Source organism: Poecile atricapillus, chromosome 1 (genome assembly GCF_030490865.1).
Source record: "Poecile atricapillus isolate bPoeAtr1 chromosome 1, bPoeAtr1.hap1, whole genome shotgun sequence".
Lineage (NCBI taxonomy): Eukaryota > Metazoa > Chordata > Aves > Passeriformes > Paridae > Poecile > Poecile atricapillus.
The window spans coordinates 143934934-143952663 of NC_081249.1; the positions used below are offsets into that span (position 1 = coordinate 143934934).

The 17730-nt window shown below is 45.2% G+C and overlaps 1 protein-coding gene across 7 annotated transcripts in view; it reads left to right on the forward strand.

Moving 5' to 3' along the window:
* Positions 1-6204: 6204 nt before the first annotated feature.
* ITPKA (inositol-trisphosphate 3-kinase A) overlaps positions 6205-17730 on the forward strand; it is a 44226-nt gene continuing 32700 nt past the window's right edge. For 3 of the 7 annotated variants that reach the window (XR_009277193.1, XR_009277190.1, XM_058835060.1), the window contains exons 1-2: positions 6215-7103; positions 7463-7513. Coding sequence is in view for 5 of the 7 variants with exons in the window: in XM_058835060.1 (XP_058691043.1) it covers positions 6591-7103; positions 7463-7513 (564 nt within the window). In the remaining 2 variants the exon portion in view is untranslated. Of the gene's footprint in view, positions 7104-7462; positions 7514-17730 lie in introns of all 7 variants that reach the window. The other 4 variants (XM_058835089.1, XM_058835082.1, XM_058835099.1 and 1 more) reach the window with 3 other exon arrangements.

The window sequence follows — 17730 nt, forward strand, 5'->3', positions numbered from 1 at the left end:
GGATAACACAACTGAGAAGGAATAAAATGTTATTGTGCAAAAGTACTTGCAGACACAGAAGAGAGAAGTGAGAATATGTGCGAGAAACAACTGCACAGACACCAAGGTCAGTGAAGAAGGAGGGGCAGGAGGTGCTCCAGGAACTGAAGCTGAGATTTCCCTGCAGCCCGTGGTGCAGACCATGGTGGGACAGCTGTGTCCCTGCAGCCCAGGCAGGTCAATGGGGGTGCAGAGATCCTCCTGCAGCCCTGGAGACCCCAGTGCTGGAGCAGGTGGGTGCCCAAAGGAGGCTGTGATCTGCTGGGAAGCCCAGGTTGAAGCAGGTTCCTGGCAGAACTTGTGGAGCCCATGTGGAGCAGCTTTGCTGGTTGGACCTGTGACCCTGTGGCAGATCCAGGTTGGGCACTGTTCTTGAAAGACTGAAACTCATGGAAAGGGACCCAAACTGGAGCAGTTTGTGAAGAACTGTGGTCCGTGGGAAGGACTCATGTTGAAGAAGTTTGTGGAGGACTGTCTCCTGTGAGACCTCACAACGGAGCAGGGGAAGGTGTCTTTCTCCTGAGGAGGACAGCAGCAGAAACCATGTAATGAAGTGACCATAACTCCCATTCCTGTCTCCTGGTGTCTCTGATGGGGGCAAGATAGAGAACTGAGAATAAAATAAAGCCCAGGAAGAAGGAAGGGGTGGGGAAAGGTGATTTTAATGTTTTGTTTCATTTCTCATTGTCTTAGTCCAATATCAATTAATAATCAATTAATTTCTCCAAGCTGAGTCTGTTTTGCTTGTGATGGTAACCAGCGAGTGATCTCTCCCTGGCCTTATTTCAGCACATGACTTTTCACTATATTTTCTCCTCCCTGTATAGCTGAGGACGTGAGTAATAGAGTGGCTTTGGTGGGCACCTGACATCCAGCCAGGGCCAAACCACCACAATAGTTTATTCCTTTAAATGTCTCAGAAGTGGAATAGTCTTTTGCTGAAGATGTCTTTTAATGATAGGGAAGAATCGTGATTTGTTCCTTAAGCACACCCACAGGTTGCAGGATGAACAGGTGAAATTAAACTTCTTGAAGCAGTCTGTCTGTATTCCAAATTTTTGCACTATTATAAACCAGGAGTAAGCCCGCAAAATTTGATGTAAGCATCACCATAAATACAAGGAAATACATCCCAGTGTTCTGAAGGGTTACAAATGACTAGTCAAAAATAGCAACTATGCTTACTTGAAGTGTAAAGCTAAGAAATGGCTTCACTGGAGTAATTACCCTTAAATCAAACCTTCACTGTGAAGTTCTCACAATCAGCTCAGCAAGAGGAACATGTTTGTTAGGGAGTGTTACCTGTAATCATCTCAAACAAATGACAGCAAGAATTCCTTTTATTATGTTACAAAATTTTTGTGTGGATTTTTGCTAAAATGCCAGCTGTGGAAGACAAATCTTTTTTATTTAAGGCAAGAACAGGGAAAGCATAAGCAGAAACCATGAGAGTATCTCAGATGCTCTTCTGTGGAGCTATGGAAAGTTTGAGGAGGGAGAACACAATTCACATGCCAAACCAACAACCTGCAGCCAGTGATGCTGCTACCTGGTTGCTCCTTTCAGCACACATTTCCTGTCATAGAATACCATACCTGGGACCTTTTCTCCTCCCCCATTTTATTTTTTCCCTGGCCCCTAGTCCAGCAGGAAGAATGTGAGGGATAAAAGTAGTGAGAGGGAAGTGGGAAGAAAAGACATTTCTCTTCCTCCTTCATGATGAGGAACAGCAACTGCCTGCAGCATGAGATGGTGAAGATGTGGGAGAAAAATGTTTTTTCTCCCAGGTTTTTCCCTCACTGTGTTGATCTTCATCTCCTGTGTAGCTCTTTCATTTCCAGAGTACGTCCCTACCCTCCTTTACAGAGTAAGCCTATGCTCTATATGCCAGCAAATATTTTGTTAGCAGGGGTGCTGTGCACACTCCTTCCTCCCCTGTTGCCTGATCCTTTGTGTCCTTTCTCACTGTCATACCTATCACCTCGTGATCTCAAACACTTGCACCCATTTTTCCAAGGGGGCAGTGGCATCTGACTATGCTTGAGGTGTGTTGTCTCCCTCTCCCCAGTTTTAAGTGCTTGAGGTAGCTGAATACTTGGAGGTACTTTGTGCAGGCGTGACTTGGAAATGTAATTTTAATCCCAGCCACGAGGGGACCTTCATAGGTTGTTGTCTCTCAGGTTCGTCTGATCCGTACACTTAGATCAGTTACAGTTTTGCTTCTTCTTAGGTAAAAAGACATTCCCCCCATTTTTTCCTTTTTAATATGGCTTTCAATTATTAGGTGTCCAGACTCTATATCAAAAATATATAAATGTTTTGCATAGAGAAATTTGGCAAATAGCTTACAAAAATTAATCCCAAAGTGCTCCCATTTATTGCAACAATTGTTTTCACATCATATGACCCGTGTTTGGAGTCTCATTCTCCTCTTGCATGCAGCAGCTGTGTACTTGCATAATTTGATCTGGTTGTGTTTGTATGACAAAAAGAGGACGTGACTGTAACTAATATGCACTAACTTGCTCACTTTGTCTAATGAGCAGCAAAGACGGGACAACTAAAACACACGGCCAGGGTCCCCATCCCCTTTGGAGCTGGTGATGAGCCACTGAGGCTGCCTGCTGTCCCTGCTGCAGCTCCTCTGCCAGCTCCACCAGGCTGGCCATGCCACCACTTGCCCTGCTCCCACCCTCTCTGCGCAGAGAAGCATCGTCCCCTGGCACAGCTGCTCCTGACACCACTCCTGAGAGGCAGGCAGCCCACCCACCGCTTCCCCCCTTGGCTTCCCAGGAAGAGATGTGCTTTTCATCTCAGCCACGGAGGGGAAACTGTGCCTCAGGCATGAATGGCTGTGGGCGAGTTGGGATCTCCTCTTCGGCACAGCCAGCACTTGGGCCATGTGCCTTTCTTCCAATTCTGGAAAAAGGGCCTTTCTGTATAAAACCACGCCCAACTCTTTTTCTCCCCAACTATACCCTGAAAGAGTTACGGTAACTACTAATAAATGCTTGTGTTTGCTGCATCCAAGAGAGACTTGTGAATTGCAGCTCTCAAGTACTTCTCAGGCATTCTGAGGTCATGCTCAGCATGGAATTGAAGAAGGTGGCGTTTCTCAGCTGTCATGCTCTAAGGTCTCTGAGAAATCTCAGGTGGGCAGTGAAAAATTATGTGTGTACTACACAGGCCAAGGTAAATTCAAGGCTCCTCTCTGGATCATATTTAAACAGTTGTCTTCACAAAACCTTTCTAATCTATTTAGAAATGTCCGTCACATCTTTACCTCTGTATCGTCAAGGCTTAGACAGCCTATGGGAACGCAAACTGAAAGGAAGTAGAAATAAGCAATATGTTAATGATAACAATGTTTAGAAAATGATTTCATGGGAATGAAATAGGCTTTTATTTTTGCCAATATAAATAAAAGTAGAAAGCTGTTTTTGTAGCAGGCATGTGTGAAACATGAAACCCCAGCAGTGCGCAGCAGTACCGATATGAGCCAGAATGACTGCAATAAGCAAAATGCTTCACCCCTGGAGGTGGGAACGTGATCTGGTGGTTGCAGTAGCACAGAGCAAATTTGAAGCTCCCTGTTCCTGCCCCTAACTATATGTCTGTAGTCAACTCATGTGCAGTCTATCAGTTCAGCCATCTGTACAACAGGGACATATTTATCTGTATCTTATCAGAGCCAACTCTTGGCAAGCATCACCAGTGGATGCGGGCAGCCCTGTCCTGTCAGGAATGCAGGATTTCACAAGAGAAAAGTACAAGTCACCAGCACTTTGTCAGGACACAGAGATTCAGACACTACCATTCCATTTGTTAAAACAGCTGTACACCTACAAGGAAATGTGGTGATACTGACTGAAGAATCTCTTTATTTTCCAGGTAGCTTTGAAAGATTTTGAGTTAAATCTTATGGAAACTTCAGAGCCCAGCAGCTCGCTAGAGAAGATGTGCTATAAATGAAGTCAATTAAACCTATCTAACCTTATCCAAGCAATCATCACTAATCAATATTATAAAAACACAATCTTTATACATGTATTTATTAAAATTACAATGTGTGGTTTTGTTCTCATCTTCATTAGTTGAAAGTAAAAATCTTTTAAATTGTATTTTATAACTGATCTGAGTTGGTAGTCCCAGAACTGTTGCCAAGGTTAAGGTTTCCTAAATAAGGTTTCCTAATCATAGACCACACTTAATCTTGCAATTGCAGAATCAGCACACAGCGCAACGGCTAAAAGAGACTGGAAACTGAAATGTCCTTCCACATGCAGCAGGGCTCTCCTGAAAGGCTCCTGTTTGCCCTATGAAAGCTTACACATAACCCCTCTCCTGTGAATAAATATGTTTTTCCAGCTTGCTTATCTACAGACAGAAGCTGCCACAGTAACTCTTTTATGAGTTACATGGGTCCAGCTTGTGTGCATGTATAATCTTGAATACCCATTTAAAACTACCCTCTGCATTTTCTGCTCTATCTACAATTCTATTACTCTGAGTATTGTTATAAAACCTTCAATTGTAAAATCATGCTTTTGATTGAACTGTTATGACTTTAGGTATATATTAGGTCTAAACAATTTTCATATTTTGAGACTGCCTTTCTGCTACATGAAATTTGAAACTAATTGCAAAATTAATAATAAAAGCAGTGACTACCCTCTTTCAGAAAAAATATGAATCCATTACATGTTCCTGCCATGAAGGAACACCCTCCTACAGGTGCTTTGGTGATCTCACTGCCTGTTGGAGAAAAGTTGCACTGCCAACCGTTTTAGTGTGCACTTTACTGGTTGTGTTTTCACATAATTTGGTGGCAGCTGTCAGCCCTGCCTCCCCCATCACATACACCTTGGGAGAACTTCCACAACAGCTTCTACACAAAACTAAGTCCACCACAAGGATTGGCCATTGCTTTTCATAAGCTAAAAATCCAGACTGTCCAAATACTTGTCTAGGCACCACCTAGTTTCAGAAAAGTGTGCAAAAATGACAGATTATTTATGAAGTTTCCAAGCTACCTTTCTGTCTGCTCCTGAGCATTCACAAGCTGTGGGCCCTGCGAGAAGCCCAGCGAGCCACCTCAGGAGAAGGCACGTTGTGTGGTGCTTTTTGGAACAGGCTTTTTCAAAGGTAACCTGCTAGATCAGGCTGTAAAATAATCAACTGCAGCCAATAATCTGACCGAACCACAAGACAGGTTAACAAGTCATTTATAGCATCACCGGAGGGAGGAGTCCCAGCCGTGGCCCGGGCTGGGTCGGCGTTGGGTGTGGAGCTCCCAGCCCAAGCACCAGGCAAGAGAGAGCAGATGGTGAGAGACAGATGGGAGAGTACAAGGAAACAATGAGATAAATGAGCAAAAACTCAGCTGAAGACTTTAGCATTTGGTTCCAAAATTATTAATTTTAGCAGTCGTTTCAGCTGATGTAACCCTATGGTAGAACGCCTTTCCTGTTCCAAAGGTCCTAATAGCTACAATTACAACACATGGCGCAGCCCAGCACGGGTTACATTTTAGGTAAAGAGTGGGAGTGAAGCAGGCAAGAAGTACCAAGGCAGGGGGTGTCAAACGCTGAAATTCGTTCGTAAAGGGGGCGGGGGTATCGCAGCAACCGGCGGCTTAAGGGAACCTGATTGAGCACCGCTCCGTAGGCAAGGCGCTGACTGACAGCCAGTTCCCGCGAGGCCGGCGCTGCCCCAAGCCCCTGTCCCACGCCGCTCGCAGCCCGCCGGGGGAGTGCCCGCAGCTGCTGGCACGGCGCACGGGTCACTCACGCACGGCCACCGGGTCCCCGCGGGCTGGTGACAGCCCAGTCACACCCCCGGCCCCGCGGGGTGCGCTGAGCCACCCCAGGATGCCGCGGAGGCCTGGAGGTGCCGCCGGTTATCAGCGCGCACCGAGGGGACGGTCACACGCGGGCCGCCACACGCAGCCCTGAGGGGCCTCCGGGGCGGGTCAAAGGCCACCTCCGCCGCGTCCCCAGCCGGGGGTGGGCTGTGGGGCCGCGCCGCCCCTCCGGCCCGCGGGCGGCCGGGGCGCGCCGCGCTGCGCAGCCGCCGTGCCCGGGGAGCCGCGGCCCGGCGAGGGGCGGCGGGCGGGAGCGGAGGTAAGGCGGGCGCGGGGCGCCACACCCGGACAGGCACCGGGACGCCCCCAGGCCGCTCCCCGGGGGCCGCCGCAGGCAAAGCGAAACCAAAAGGGTGGTGGTGACGGCGGCGGGGAGGGGCGGGCAGGGGCTCCCGCGGCGCGACTCGACTCGACTCCATGCGATTCGATTCGATTCGCTCCTCCCCTCAGCGCCGAGGCGGAGCGGGGCGGTGGCGGCGGGCGGGCGATCGGGCGGGCTCAGCGCGCCCCCATGGCCCTGGCGCCGGGTCAGCGGGCACGGTAGCAGCCTCCGGCTGTCGCCGCGGGTGACTCAGAGCTGCCCGGGCAGGGCGGGCTGGAGATGCGCCTCTCCGCCGGGCTCCGGGCAGCCGCGGGAGGCTGACTGAGCCACAAAGAAGTTTCCCCGGCGGCGGCGCGGCGCTCCCCCATGCGCGCCACCGGCCGCCGGTCCTGGAGCGCTGCTCGGCAGGCGCCCGGCGCCGACCCCGCCATGGAGCCCCGCGCGGGGCTGCACAGCAGCCCGGAGCTCAGCCGGGCCAAGCGGCTGACCGTGGGGGAGCTCTGCTCCCTCTTCGAGGCTCGCTGCGCCGCCGTCGCCGCTGCCGCCGCCCGTCAGCTGCCCGACCGGCCGAAGAGGGGCTGCCGACCCCCGAACGGGGTTCTGCCGCCCGTCATCCCCCGGCTCACCGTCACCGCCGAGGAGAGCGAGGAGGCGCAGGGCAGCCCCCAGCCGCGGCCGGCGCGGCCGGCGCGGCCGGAGGGCGGCGGGCTGAGGACGGGCAGCTCGCTGCACCTGCAGTCCCGCAGGCTGTCCAACTCCTCGGTCTCCTCCACCGGCTCCTCGTCCCTCCTGGAGGACTCGGAGGACGACGTGCTGAGCGACACGGAGTGTAGGAGCCAGGGCATCGTGCACTTGGAGCACGGCGAGGACACGAGCCAGGTAGGGGCGCGGGGTGAGAGATTCTCCCGGGACGCGCTGCCCCCTCCCCGGGCCAGCCTGGCCGGGCAGCTGGGTGCCTCCCTGGCTCCTCAGGGGCCACCAGATGCTCCCGCTTGGAGTGAGGTTTCCGTGACCCAACTCCACGCAAACTCCGGGAAACTCCTGTCCTGGGCCGGCAGCAGTGCGCTGCGGTGCTCAGGCTGCTGCGCCTGTTGGAAAAGCGCTTCTGCACGTGGGCTGTTAAAAAACCCGGCCAGGTGTGCGCCGTTTCTTTCTGCTGTGGAATTGTACTTTATGTCCCAAGAATATGAGGAGATGTTTTTTGATCATAAGTGGGATGTTTTTTTTCTTTTTTCCAGTCTCCTGTGTCAGATGCTCAAAATAAAATTTTTCCAGGCATTTCCCAGCAGGTATTTTTTGTCTCTTTCAGTCCTGGAGTCTGTGGTTGTCAATTTTTGAGCCGCTTCTTGCTGTGAGCATGACAGGAGATGGGGAGGAGCTTGGAAAGGATAGAATGCATGCTTTTGTCCATTCTGGCAGCAACACATTCTTCTCAGTAAATCCCCTCTGCAATTTGGCAGCTTTCATCCATGAAGTGCACTTTTGAAGGCATATAGTTAGTTGCTTTTTCATGGTCTTTGATGTATATTTGCCTGACTCCATACAGCGTGCTTCTCAGGCTTTTGTACCTGAAAAATGTAGCTTTAGTGAATTCCCCCTCCCACCTGCATTGACACCACTGCTTAAGTTGTTCTACTGCCAACTCATTGGTGCTGAATTGTTTTCAAGCAGAACATATGCTTTGATAAAAAAGGTATAATGAAGAAGTAATTCAACTTGTAGGTGATACCTCCAGCTGGACTTTTCTCATGGTAATTGTGGGTTTACTACTTTAAAGGACACATAGTACAGGAACTATGCTATGCACGATATTGGTTTTGTTTGCATCAACTTGTGGCCTGATTTTGGAAGAGAAAAAAACAAAAGGGTTTTGTACTTTGTCATTTTGAGAATCAAGAAACCTGTAATAATAATAATAATACTCAGTTTGTACTTTTGATTCTGAGATAGAATCTGGCTTGCAGAGGAAAAAATTACTGTTGTTTTGCTTTCTTTTCTAAAATACATGCTATACGATTTTGTGAAAGTAGCAGGAGAACAAAAGTTAAAGATAATAAAGGGCTATAGGATCATTTGACTCAATATCCTTGTTCTGGCAGTATGTGTGGTTAATGGGGAGCAAGAATTAAGTGATGACGCTTCAGCAGTAGGAGAACTCTGGGATGGCATTGTGGCAGCTGGTTAAACTGTGTGAATACAGACTGAAGCAAAACTGATTCTTCAGATGAGAAGCTGTGCTGTCTCAAAGGTTATGCTTCTGCATCTCCTAAATCATTGGTACTAAATGCAATATTGAGACCCAAGTGATTGGGAGTGTATCCTTCCCTGTAGTCTGACATGCATTATCATGTGAGTGGTACTATCTTTTAGGAAGTCTTTATAGTCACCTTTTAATTACAAGAAAATAAAATGTTAAAAGAAGGAGATCTCTAACATTGATTTATAGACAAACTAAAAATACCCATATTATAAATATTTTAAACTCTGAGAGACCATCCTGTTCATTTAGGTGTGTGGGGAAAATGAGAACTTAGATAGTATTATAGTAAATTCAGTTTTTGAAAAAGTTTTTGCAGTTTTCCAAAGTTTAGTGCAGCTGCAGGACTGTTTAATGCCTCCTTGGTAAAGTATTCCCTCAACACAGGTAAAATACTCGATGTTTTAAAAGGCTGAGTTACATTTCCATACCTGCTGTGTAGGGGAAGATGGGGAAAACTGTGCACCAGGAACTGATTTACTTTCTCTCATTATCCCTTCTGTGGCAAGTTGTGAAACCAGAGCAGGGACTGGTACCTAGGACTCTAAACCAGCAGAGCTTCATGGCACTATCTAATAAATGGGCTCACCTGCTCAGTGACTGCTTACATGGTTCATCCTTCCCTAACTTGCTGCATTACCCACCAAGAGCTGAAATCCCAGGAATCTGCTGTTTCTCCTGCGGTCAGGTTCACTGTCCTTCATCTCAGGTGGCCGTACTGTTTTCTCGCCAATACCGAGAGGCATCCAGGACAGTTCTCGTGATTGATGTCTTTTGGTATTGGACAATGCTGTCCAGTCTTGTTTCTTCAGCAAAGCAGTGACTTCATACCATGCCAAAGTTGGAGTTTATGCTTTGAACCTCTGGGGGTTTTTTTACAGGATGTGTCCCTTCAGATCGTAAATCTTGAGGCAGGATGAATGTTTGTTTTAGAATGGAAGGCTTTGAGTTCAAGGCAAGCACATGCAGGTAAAAAGAACTGCAAATTTTAGGATAACCTGTGGAATGGTTTTATATTTTAAAGATTTTATTTAGAGGCAGTCTGGAACATTTTGTTCATATTTATTGTTCTCAGTGTATTTTAATAGGTGCAGGCTTGTTCTAAGAGCATAACATAAAGCATAGAGACTTTTCTGAAGGAAATTCAAATCAGAGTTGCGCCAAAATTACTGCTTCCCAATTTGTGGGAAATTTTGACATTTTAAAACCTCTCTTGTATTGGGGAACTCCCTGAGTCTTTTCTTTGGAAATATTAGAAGTTAATTTGGCACCTTATGATTAAGCTCAGACCAGTGCTCAGAGAACTGCTGGGTTGTCAAGCCTACCAGGCTCCCCAGTGCCTACCAGGGACCTTGGAAACTTGCCCAGGTCCTCAACTGTGGGAGTAGAAGTTCTGATAATGTTCCTGTTATCAGAGCTTCAAGGCTTCCATCTGGAGACCCAGGAACTTGAGACCTAAGCTGAAGAAGGCCCTCCTAGGCCTCTCTACTGTTGACCTGGAGATCAAGACCCAGTTGAGTCTAAAATATTCTGGGCTCTCAAGCTGCCTGTGCAGGACTGTGTGTGAGATGGGAAGCTCAGGAGGCTCTGTGTGCAGGACTTTCTGCCCTGGAGTTCTCAAGCCTTAAATCTCAGGCTGGTATGCTTGGGAGTGCTGTCTCTGTATACCTTGGAGGACAGCTCTCCTTGGCAGTTCACTTGGCAAACAACTTTCCAAGGGGATGAGTGATTCAGTTAAGTATTTCGCAGAGCATTTGGGGTTGGATGGATTGACACATCATGACGATGATTTTTGTTTCTTCTTGAGAACTGTACGTGGGCATGTCCCTGGAGTGTTAGGGCCCGTGTGGGGGCAGTGAATACCTTGGGGCCGATGGCTGACGATGACAGTGCAGTGCCAGCCTGGCTCCGCTGGGACGAAGTGCTGTTCGCTGGGACAAAGTGCTGTTCTTCGCATCTGGGCAGGCCCACCTTTGAGAGAAGCTCAGTGGGTGGTGTTCCAGTTTCTCTGCATAAGTTATTCATGCCATTTTGCAGTAATTAGCAGAGGCTTTGAAAATGGGCTGCCCTGGCTTTCCTGAAGGAAGACCCTTCCAGCAGTGGAGGGCTGTAAGTATGAGAGAAGCCTATTCTGCTGCTGTCCCGTTTGTTCAACTTGGGGTTCAGTGAAAACCGACTGTGCAAAGCTGTGCTAATGGAAACTGCATAATGCCATATTTGAAGCTTTGTAACTCTTGGCAGTTAACTTAAGAAATATTGTTTATTTTTTAAATAGCCAATTGACAGAATAGATTTTACCCTATGGCAAAAGCTAACATTCCTACATTTAAATGGGAAGCATACTTTTGTAGCCTTGCTTCATGCTGTCTGAGAGGTGTATATACACAGCTGAATCTTGCAGTGAAAACATCAGTGGTGCCTTTATAGTAATGGAGAGGATATATGAGTTACATATTTTTGTCTTCATTCTGTGAGTGAGCAGTTTTGAGAAGTACGAAGTCTGGTTAGCACCTTCTTTGTTGGGACAGAGACTTTAAAGAGTGGTTTTCACAGAGAATAAACACCATGATAATGTACAGCAGCCTCTTGTCCTCTTTATAGGAGAATGTTATTTACTAGATAGAAGCATGCCAAATAAATCTACTCATTTTCATAACTGTGACCTGTCATTCCAAATTTCTGGAACCGTAACCATGAGAACAGCTGACAGTTTGCTACAGAAAAAGCAGTTCAGTTCTTGCCTGCAGTGATACCAGTCGAGAAACTTTGGGGGATATTCTTTAGGGAAGTGCATTTGGTTTGGTTTCAATGATCTTCTTGATGTTATTTTTCATAGCATCAAGTATCTTAAAAGTGGGCAAGTGTATAGAAAAGCACACACACTTAATAGCTAACTAACTAAATAAATTAATAAATACAGAATGAAAGTTTCAACTACTTTGGCTCAGGGGTGGATTACATAAGCTAATGCAGTAGAATAAAATTGTTATTTTTAAATGAAGAATAGGAATGACGGGATGACATAAGTAAGACTGTTAATGGGATTTTAGCCTACTCTCCAAAGGAAAGAAAGCTTGTGTAATCACTCTATCAATTCAATTTCAACTGCTTTAGTAGGTTTCAGCCAAATTTGGCAGTGGCACAGACATCTCAAAGTTTCTTCAAGAGCTCTTTAAAGTTTCACAAAGGTCAGACTGGGTGGAAGAGGAAACCAAAATAAGTCATACTTTTTCTTCTTGGGAGGAGAAGGTCCTAGGGGATATTAACAGCTGTCTTCTGTTTGGCTTGTTGACTGGCAAATTGGCGTGTGCGTATTGGCTAGTCCATAGGTGCTCCTGTGCTGGATCCAGCTGCAGCAGGTAGTGTCTCCTCTCCTGCGGCTAATTAGGAGAAAGTATGGGAGGGATCATACATTTCTGTGGGCTGTTGAGGTTAGGGAATGTGGAAGGCACTAGTTGAGGCACAGGGGTGAAAGGGAGAAAGTTATGAGGAGGTGTGGAAATGTTAGGGAGGTTGATGGATTTTTGGAACAAGTTTGTAGAAGACAGTGAGTGACAAGCTGTAGATACTCTGATAAGGGTGCAGGACAGTAGATACCAGTGAAGTAGAAACTACCTTCTCTAGTGTTCTGCTCATGAAGCAGCTGCTTTTAATGGAATACATTTCGTGCTGCTAAAAGCATACAGATTTATAATGATAGTCCCAAATACTGGAATCTTCCCATTGTATACTGAACAAATTTGAGGTGAACAGCAGTCATGTTCTGTATTTGCACAGCACTTGGAACAAAACTCTGAACTGAGAGCCATCTCTCAGTTTGAGGATGAATTCTTCACCACTGTACCTCGCAGTGGTAGAGTATGTCAAAACATCAGCAGTATCAGGTCTAATGGTGAATTTTTATTAGTAAATGTGGATTCTTGTCTATAAGGAAATGACTTAGCACTTCTCAAATCAGTTGAGAGAGAGGCAATTAAATGCCTTATCAGATAAGAGTTTCTAATCCTGGATATAGCTGAAATGGTGACTTAGAGATTACAAGATTCTTCTCTTCTGAATCAATTTCACTCTGATAATTTTCATTTCTCATATGTTAATGGACATATTGTTTGGGCATACAGTCTAAAGCTGAGAGAACTCTGTGATAACCTTTTCCTTATGGACCTGCTGTGTTGGGTGTGTTGTAGAAGTTTCTCTGTATGTCCACTTTTATAGTTCAAACCTCCTTATAATGCTTGTTACAACTGGAAAGGTGGGAAAAAGTTACAGCAACTCCTCATCACTGGGTGATGCATATTTAAACAGGTCATACCTAAGTATATTTTTATTCTTTTATATCATTTTTTATATTTTATTTGTGAAAACCCATGCCAGTCGTAAAAGGTATAAGGGTAGTAGCTGGAGCAGTAGGTTGGAAATTTTGCATGTCTGTATATTTTTGGGTTCTGACACTATTACCCTGTTAGATTGGTTTGATTAGAGTGAATATTTTTTAACTGGTTAATTTGATTACCATGTGTAATTAGTGTGGTAGTTGACATATTCAAAAATTACCTCAACTCACATCTAAAGTTTATTATAAATGGAATGTGTTAAAGTGGATCATTTTGATTAAATGCTCACAATGTGATGCAATTTAATGTTGGAAGCTGAGAATGCACATTGTATTTATGTGGTAAATAGCTGTTTTGTTTAGCAGGGGCTGAGAAAAACTAAGGATCATCATATGGCATTTTGTAGTGATTATCTGTAAAATGTGGTGGTAGAAAAAGTAATGTTAACCTTACATATCTTGGAAACAAAAGGTGATCTGATGTACAGCAGCAGTTGGGTCTGTTTCTCTTCTTTCACAGTCGGGGTAGTTCTTGCAGCAAAAGGGGGCTGAGGCAGAGAAAACTGGCTTGTCAGTCCATGTTAATTTGGATCTTGCACAGCGTAGGTTTAAATTGAGTTTTAAGTGCTCTTCTCTACCAGCAGAGCTTCATCTCAAAAGCTCACAAATTGGGTAAGGTGGCATTGTCTGTCCAGAGCATAGCATACCTGGGGAAAAATATAATAAAAAAGGAGGGGAGTGGAAGCAGGTGTTAGTCTCCATCAAGTCCTTTTGAACAAAAGCATAGGGAAGGGTGAGAGGCTACCTGTTCATCCAATGTCAGGCTAGCAAATACTTTGCTGTGTTGTTTCCAATGCTTAACTGATTCATTCCAGTCAGTAATGGAGAATGCTTTCTGGGATAACACATAACCAGCAGCATTTGAGTGGATTTTTTGTACATTGAGTGGATTTGATGAATGCTGAGCTTCTCACAAGGAATGAAATCTTTTACATTCCAAAACATGGAGGTGTGAGACTGACGGTATAGAAACCTACCCTGAACCCATCAGGCCTGGCTATTGTTGCTCCTTCGCAAATCTTCTATTCCTTGGCAAGCTTGCGAAGAAGTTAGCCAAAGACAAATTGAGAGCACATTTGAAGCAGCAATCATAAAATTGCCACAATCCAGATTTAGAGCTTGGGGCAGACTTTCCAGGCCAGTTGGTGACTGTAGCAAGCATGACACAGACACTGCTTTGTGGGAGTTTGTCATTAACCCAATATCCAGGAGCACTCCATATTTACAGGCTGAAATATCCAGGTAAGGTGACACAGTGATGCAAACACTTTCAAATGTTTACCTCTATTAGCCCACAAATACCATATTTATTATACTCACATTCAACTTCATTCTGCCGTTCTTATTCAGCCTTCTGAACTCATCTATACATGAGCCACATTCTAACAGAGGTGTGATTACAGGTGATAAAGAATATGTGTAGAAACAGGTTATGTCTGGTTGTCATTGGTGCTGAAATGTGTCTGATTCATCCAGAGGATTAACGATGTGGCAGAACTGTGTGAGTTAGTGGGAATGGCACAGTTCACTTGGGATGTATCAGCAGAAACTGCTTCCTACAACTTCATACATACTTTGTACAACTTCCACATGATAAGAATGATGTCTCTTGGTAAATTACATTCAACATTGCATAGAGAGAGAAGGTCTTTGTTTTCAGTGATGGTAAGAAATCATCATTTATTATCAATATAACTGATTTTGTCTCCTGGTCTCTACCAAATCCCAACATAAAGTGATCCAGTCTTAGTTATAGCTGCATTCACTACTCTGAGCTGCTACAGAGAACACAGCTTTCTTTGTGTCTCAGCTCTTTTCAAGCAGCTCCATATAGTTTAGAATGCTGCAGCGGTTCTTTCTAGTGATGTTCACTCAAGACAGAACTACTTTTCTGTGCTCTACTTCGTTTGCTTCCTGTGGTGGAGTGTTGAATCAAATGCAGACTTCTACTTCTCACCTTTGAGATGCTGGTGCTAGTCTAAGTCTGTGTGTTGTGGGCACACAAGAGATCAATGGAGCTCAGCTGTGAGGGCCATCCCACTCCAGGCGCAGGAGGTGAGCTTGAGAAGGCTCAGCTGTGCACCAGACAGCTGTGAATTGAGTTTTCCCATACGAGAAGGCATTTCTCACCAGCACCAGCCAGCGCTGGCTCACTCTATAGCACGTACTTTGGAAATGGAGGGAGCATTGTTGCCATGTGTCAGCACCTTCCACTACTGGAGGTACTACTCTTCAGGTGCTTTGAAATCACCACCTCTGCTGAAAACCTTCAGGGAACCTCTGAGCACATGGCACAGGTAGTGGTTCTGTCTTGTGCTTTCAAATCACCAGTCTTATGGGTACACACATTGCAAAGGGCAGCTGCAAGGTTCTAATGCAGGCTACTCAAGAGCAGAACTTTGGAGATGAAGGAGATAAGAGGGTTGTGACAGGCTCAGGTTATGTACAACCAGACGGAAGGGGAATGACTGACAGGGGTTGGGAAGGCTACTGGAAATGTGAGAGGAAGGACTAGAGGGAAAAGCAAAACTTAATAGGCAAGGAGATTATTGCTTTAAAGTTCAAGGAAAATACATTCTCAAAAAAAGCAGGAGAACATGTGACAACTATATTAAGAAGTCATTAGTCAAACATTGAAAGTGTATGTAATGAAAGAATTCACGTGCCTGCAGTGTGGGTATGTTAATGTTCTACTGTCTTTCATCACAAGCAGGGTTAGCACTTGATGCACAGAATTCATGAGTTTCAACTGTTCTGTATTTTCAGTCAACTCAAAGGATAAGTTACAGTTCCACAGTGTCTGATGACATGTATTGCAGAACCTCTGTTTATTCACAGATAGCTCTGCAGCAGATCACAGGAAGGGAAAGGCTGACTTCCCAATTTAACGCTGCTGAATGCTGATGTGGAGAACTGCTGCCTTTCACAGTTTCACAGTCCCTCTTTGCCTGGTAAGAGACTAGGGAAGTTATTTATGGAGGCTTTCACCATGGCAAATAACAGTATTTTTTTTCATTCTCCTCTTTTACTAACTTGAGAGTGAGCCTTACTAGCAGAAGCACTGAACATTTGTACATGCAGCCAAAGTTAATGGGAGCTGTTCTACAGCACTATTCTGCATTATTGTATAACACTGGGTATTAGAAAAAGCAAAGGCTGACACCTCAGTTTAAGCTTTCAAAATTAGTTTTTATAATAAATAAATATAACTATTATGTAACTATAAACAAACAAATAATAACTTTCCCAACTAAATAATTAACCCATCTTTCCTTCAGAATTTTTCCCTACAAGTTATGAATAAAACACTTCACTGAACAGGTTGTGAAAACAAATTCATTTACATTTGGAAAACAGTCTACTGCTGCAGTAACAGTTGTCTTAAAGTTTGTACCGAAAACTTCAATTCTGAAAATTTCTAACTTCTGAGCACCCAGTTTTGCATTTAAGGCATTATTAAAGTTCCAGCACAAATGTAGTTCTGGGTCTGAACATGTTCCAGGGGCGTAAAGTGCTAACATCAGGCAGTGATGTTTCATCTTCCCTCCCTTTCCAAAATGCACGCTGTGGAGCAAGGCGGCACTGCCTGGCCTGGGCAATGTGCCCTTGCTAGAGAGGGCACTCACAGGAGGACTGCACTTGGAGAGGCTCTTCAGGCACCGTGACAGGTGCCCTCTGGTGTGGGGAAAACCTAGTTCACAGCTGCCTGGTGCACAGCTGAGCCTCCTCAAGCTCACCTCCTGTGCATGGCTGAACACATCCCTCACAGCTGAGCTATGCTGATCCCTTGTGTGTGCTGTGCCCAGCAGTCTCCACAGAAGGTAATGAAATACTAATGAGAGTCTACCGCAAATTAATTTTGAGGTTCTTACAACTTGCCAGGCCTTGTTAGGTTGACTTCTGCTCCTCCCATTTTTGAAAACACTCCTCTTCCTAGATTTCAGGCTCCTTTCTCAAAATTCAAGGTTAAAAAGCTTTTCAGAGGATTCACTAGAAATTTTGTAGTGGGGTCAATATGAATCTTTTTCTAGCCTTGGAAACAACTCAGGGTTTTGATAGAATTGTTCAATCTGAAGCAAACCAGTTTTAGCTCTTTTTTGAGGTGGGTAACTAAGAGCAAATCACCAGAAAATGAAACACATATAAAGAATCCTTGTGCATTGGTGCTTTGTGCAGGAAATCTGGGTTTTGAGACCGTGATCTGAAAGAGGCAGAGCTAGAGAAGTCTGTATGGCCTTTGTATGCTTCTCCTTTGTTGTATGCTTATGTGATGCAGCAGAAAGGATATAAATCTATGTGAACAGTGTTTTTGCATGCAGATCAGCTGTTATCTTGTGTGGGGTTTGAGTGGGTTGTTGGCTAAGTGCACTTGACCTGAATATTCTAATCATGATAAGCTCTGCTTGGTGTGGGCTTCCTCCTTTGCCACCCATGTATGGTCTGTAGGAACAGGATTGCTGACCCTACAAAGGGTCAGCTTTGTTCAGATGAAAATGTAAACTGAAGAAACTAAGAAACCTTCCTACGCTTCAGCTCTCACTTTTCATAAAGCAAAATGCTGAGCATCAGAATTTTTTGATAATTTGGTACACTTTGTATTGTCTTGCTTGTAAATAAGGAACTTTTTTTGCCTTCTTTGTACCAACCCAGAAGGAGTAAGTAATTAAATCCTGAGGTACTCATTTCAGGACAGGTCCTGCCATTCTGTTGAAAAACCTATGAAATGATTTTAAAGTGGACACTCCTGATTTTCAGGTGCTTTTGCCTATCTCTTGTTCATGGTGCCACCAGGGCTACCAAAGGCAGTCAGTGGAAAAAATAATGAAGCCATATTTTATGTGTTAGGAAGAAGTAAG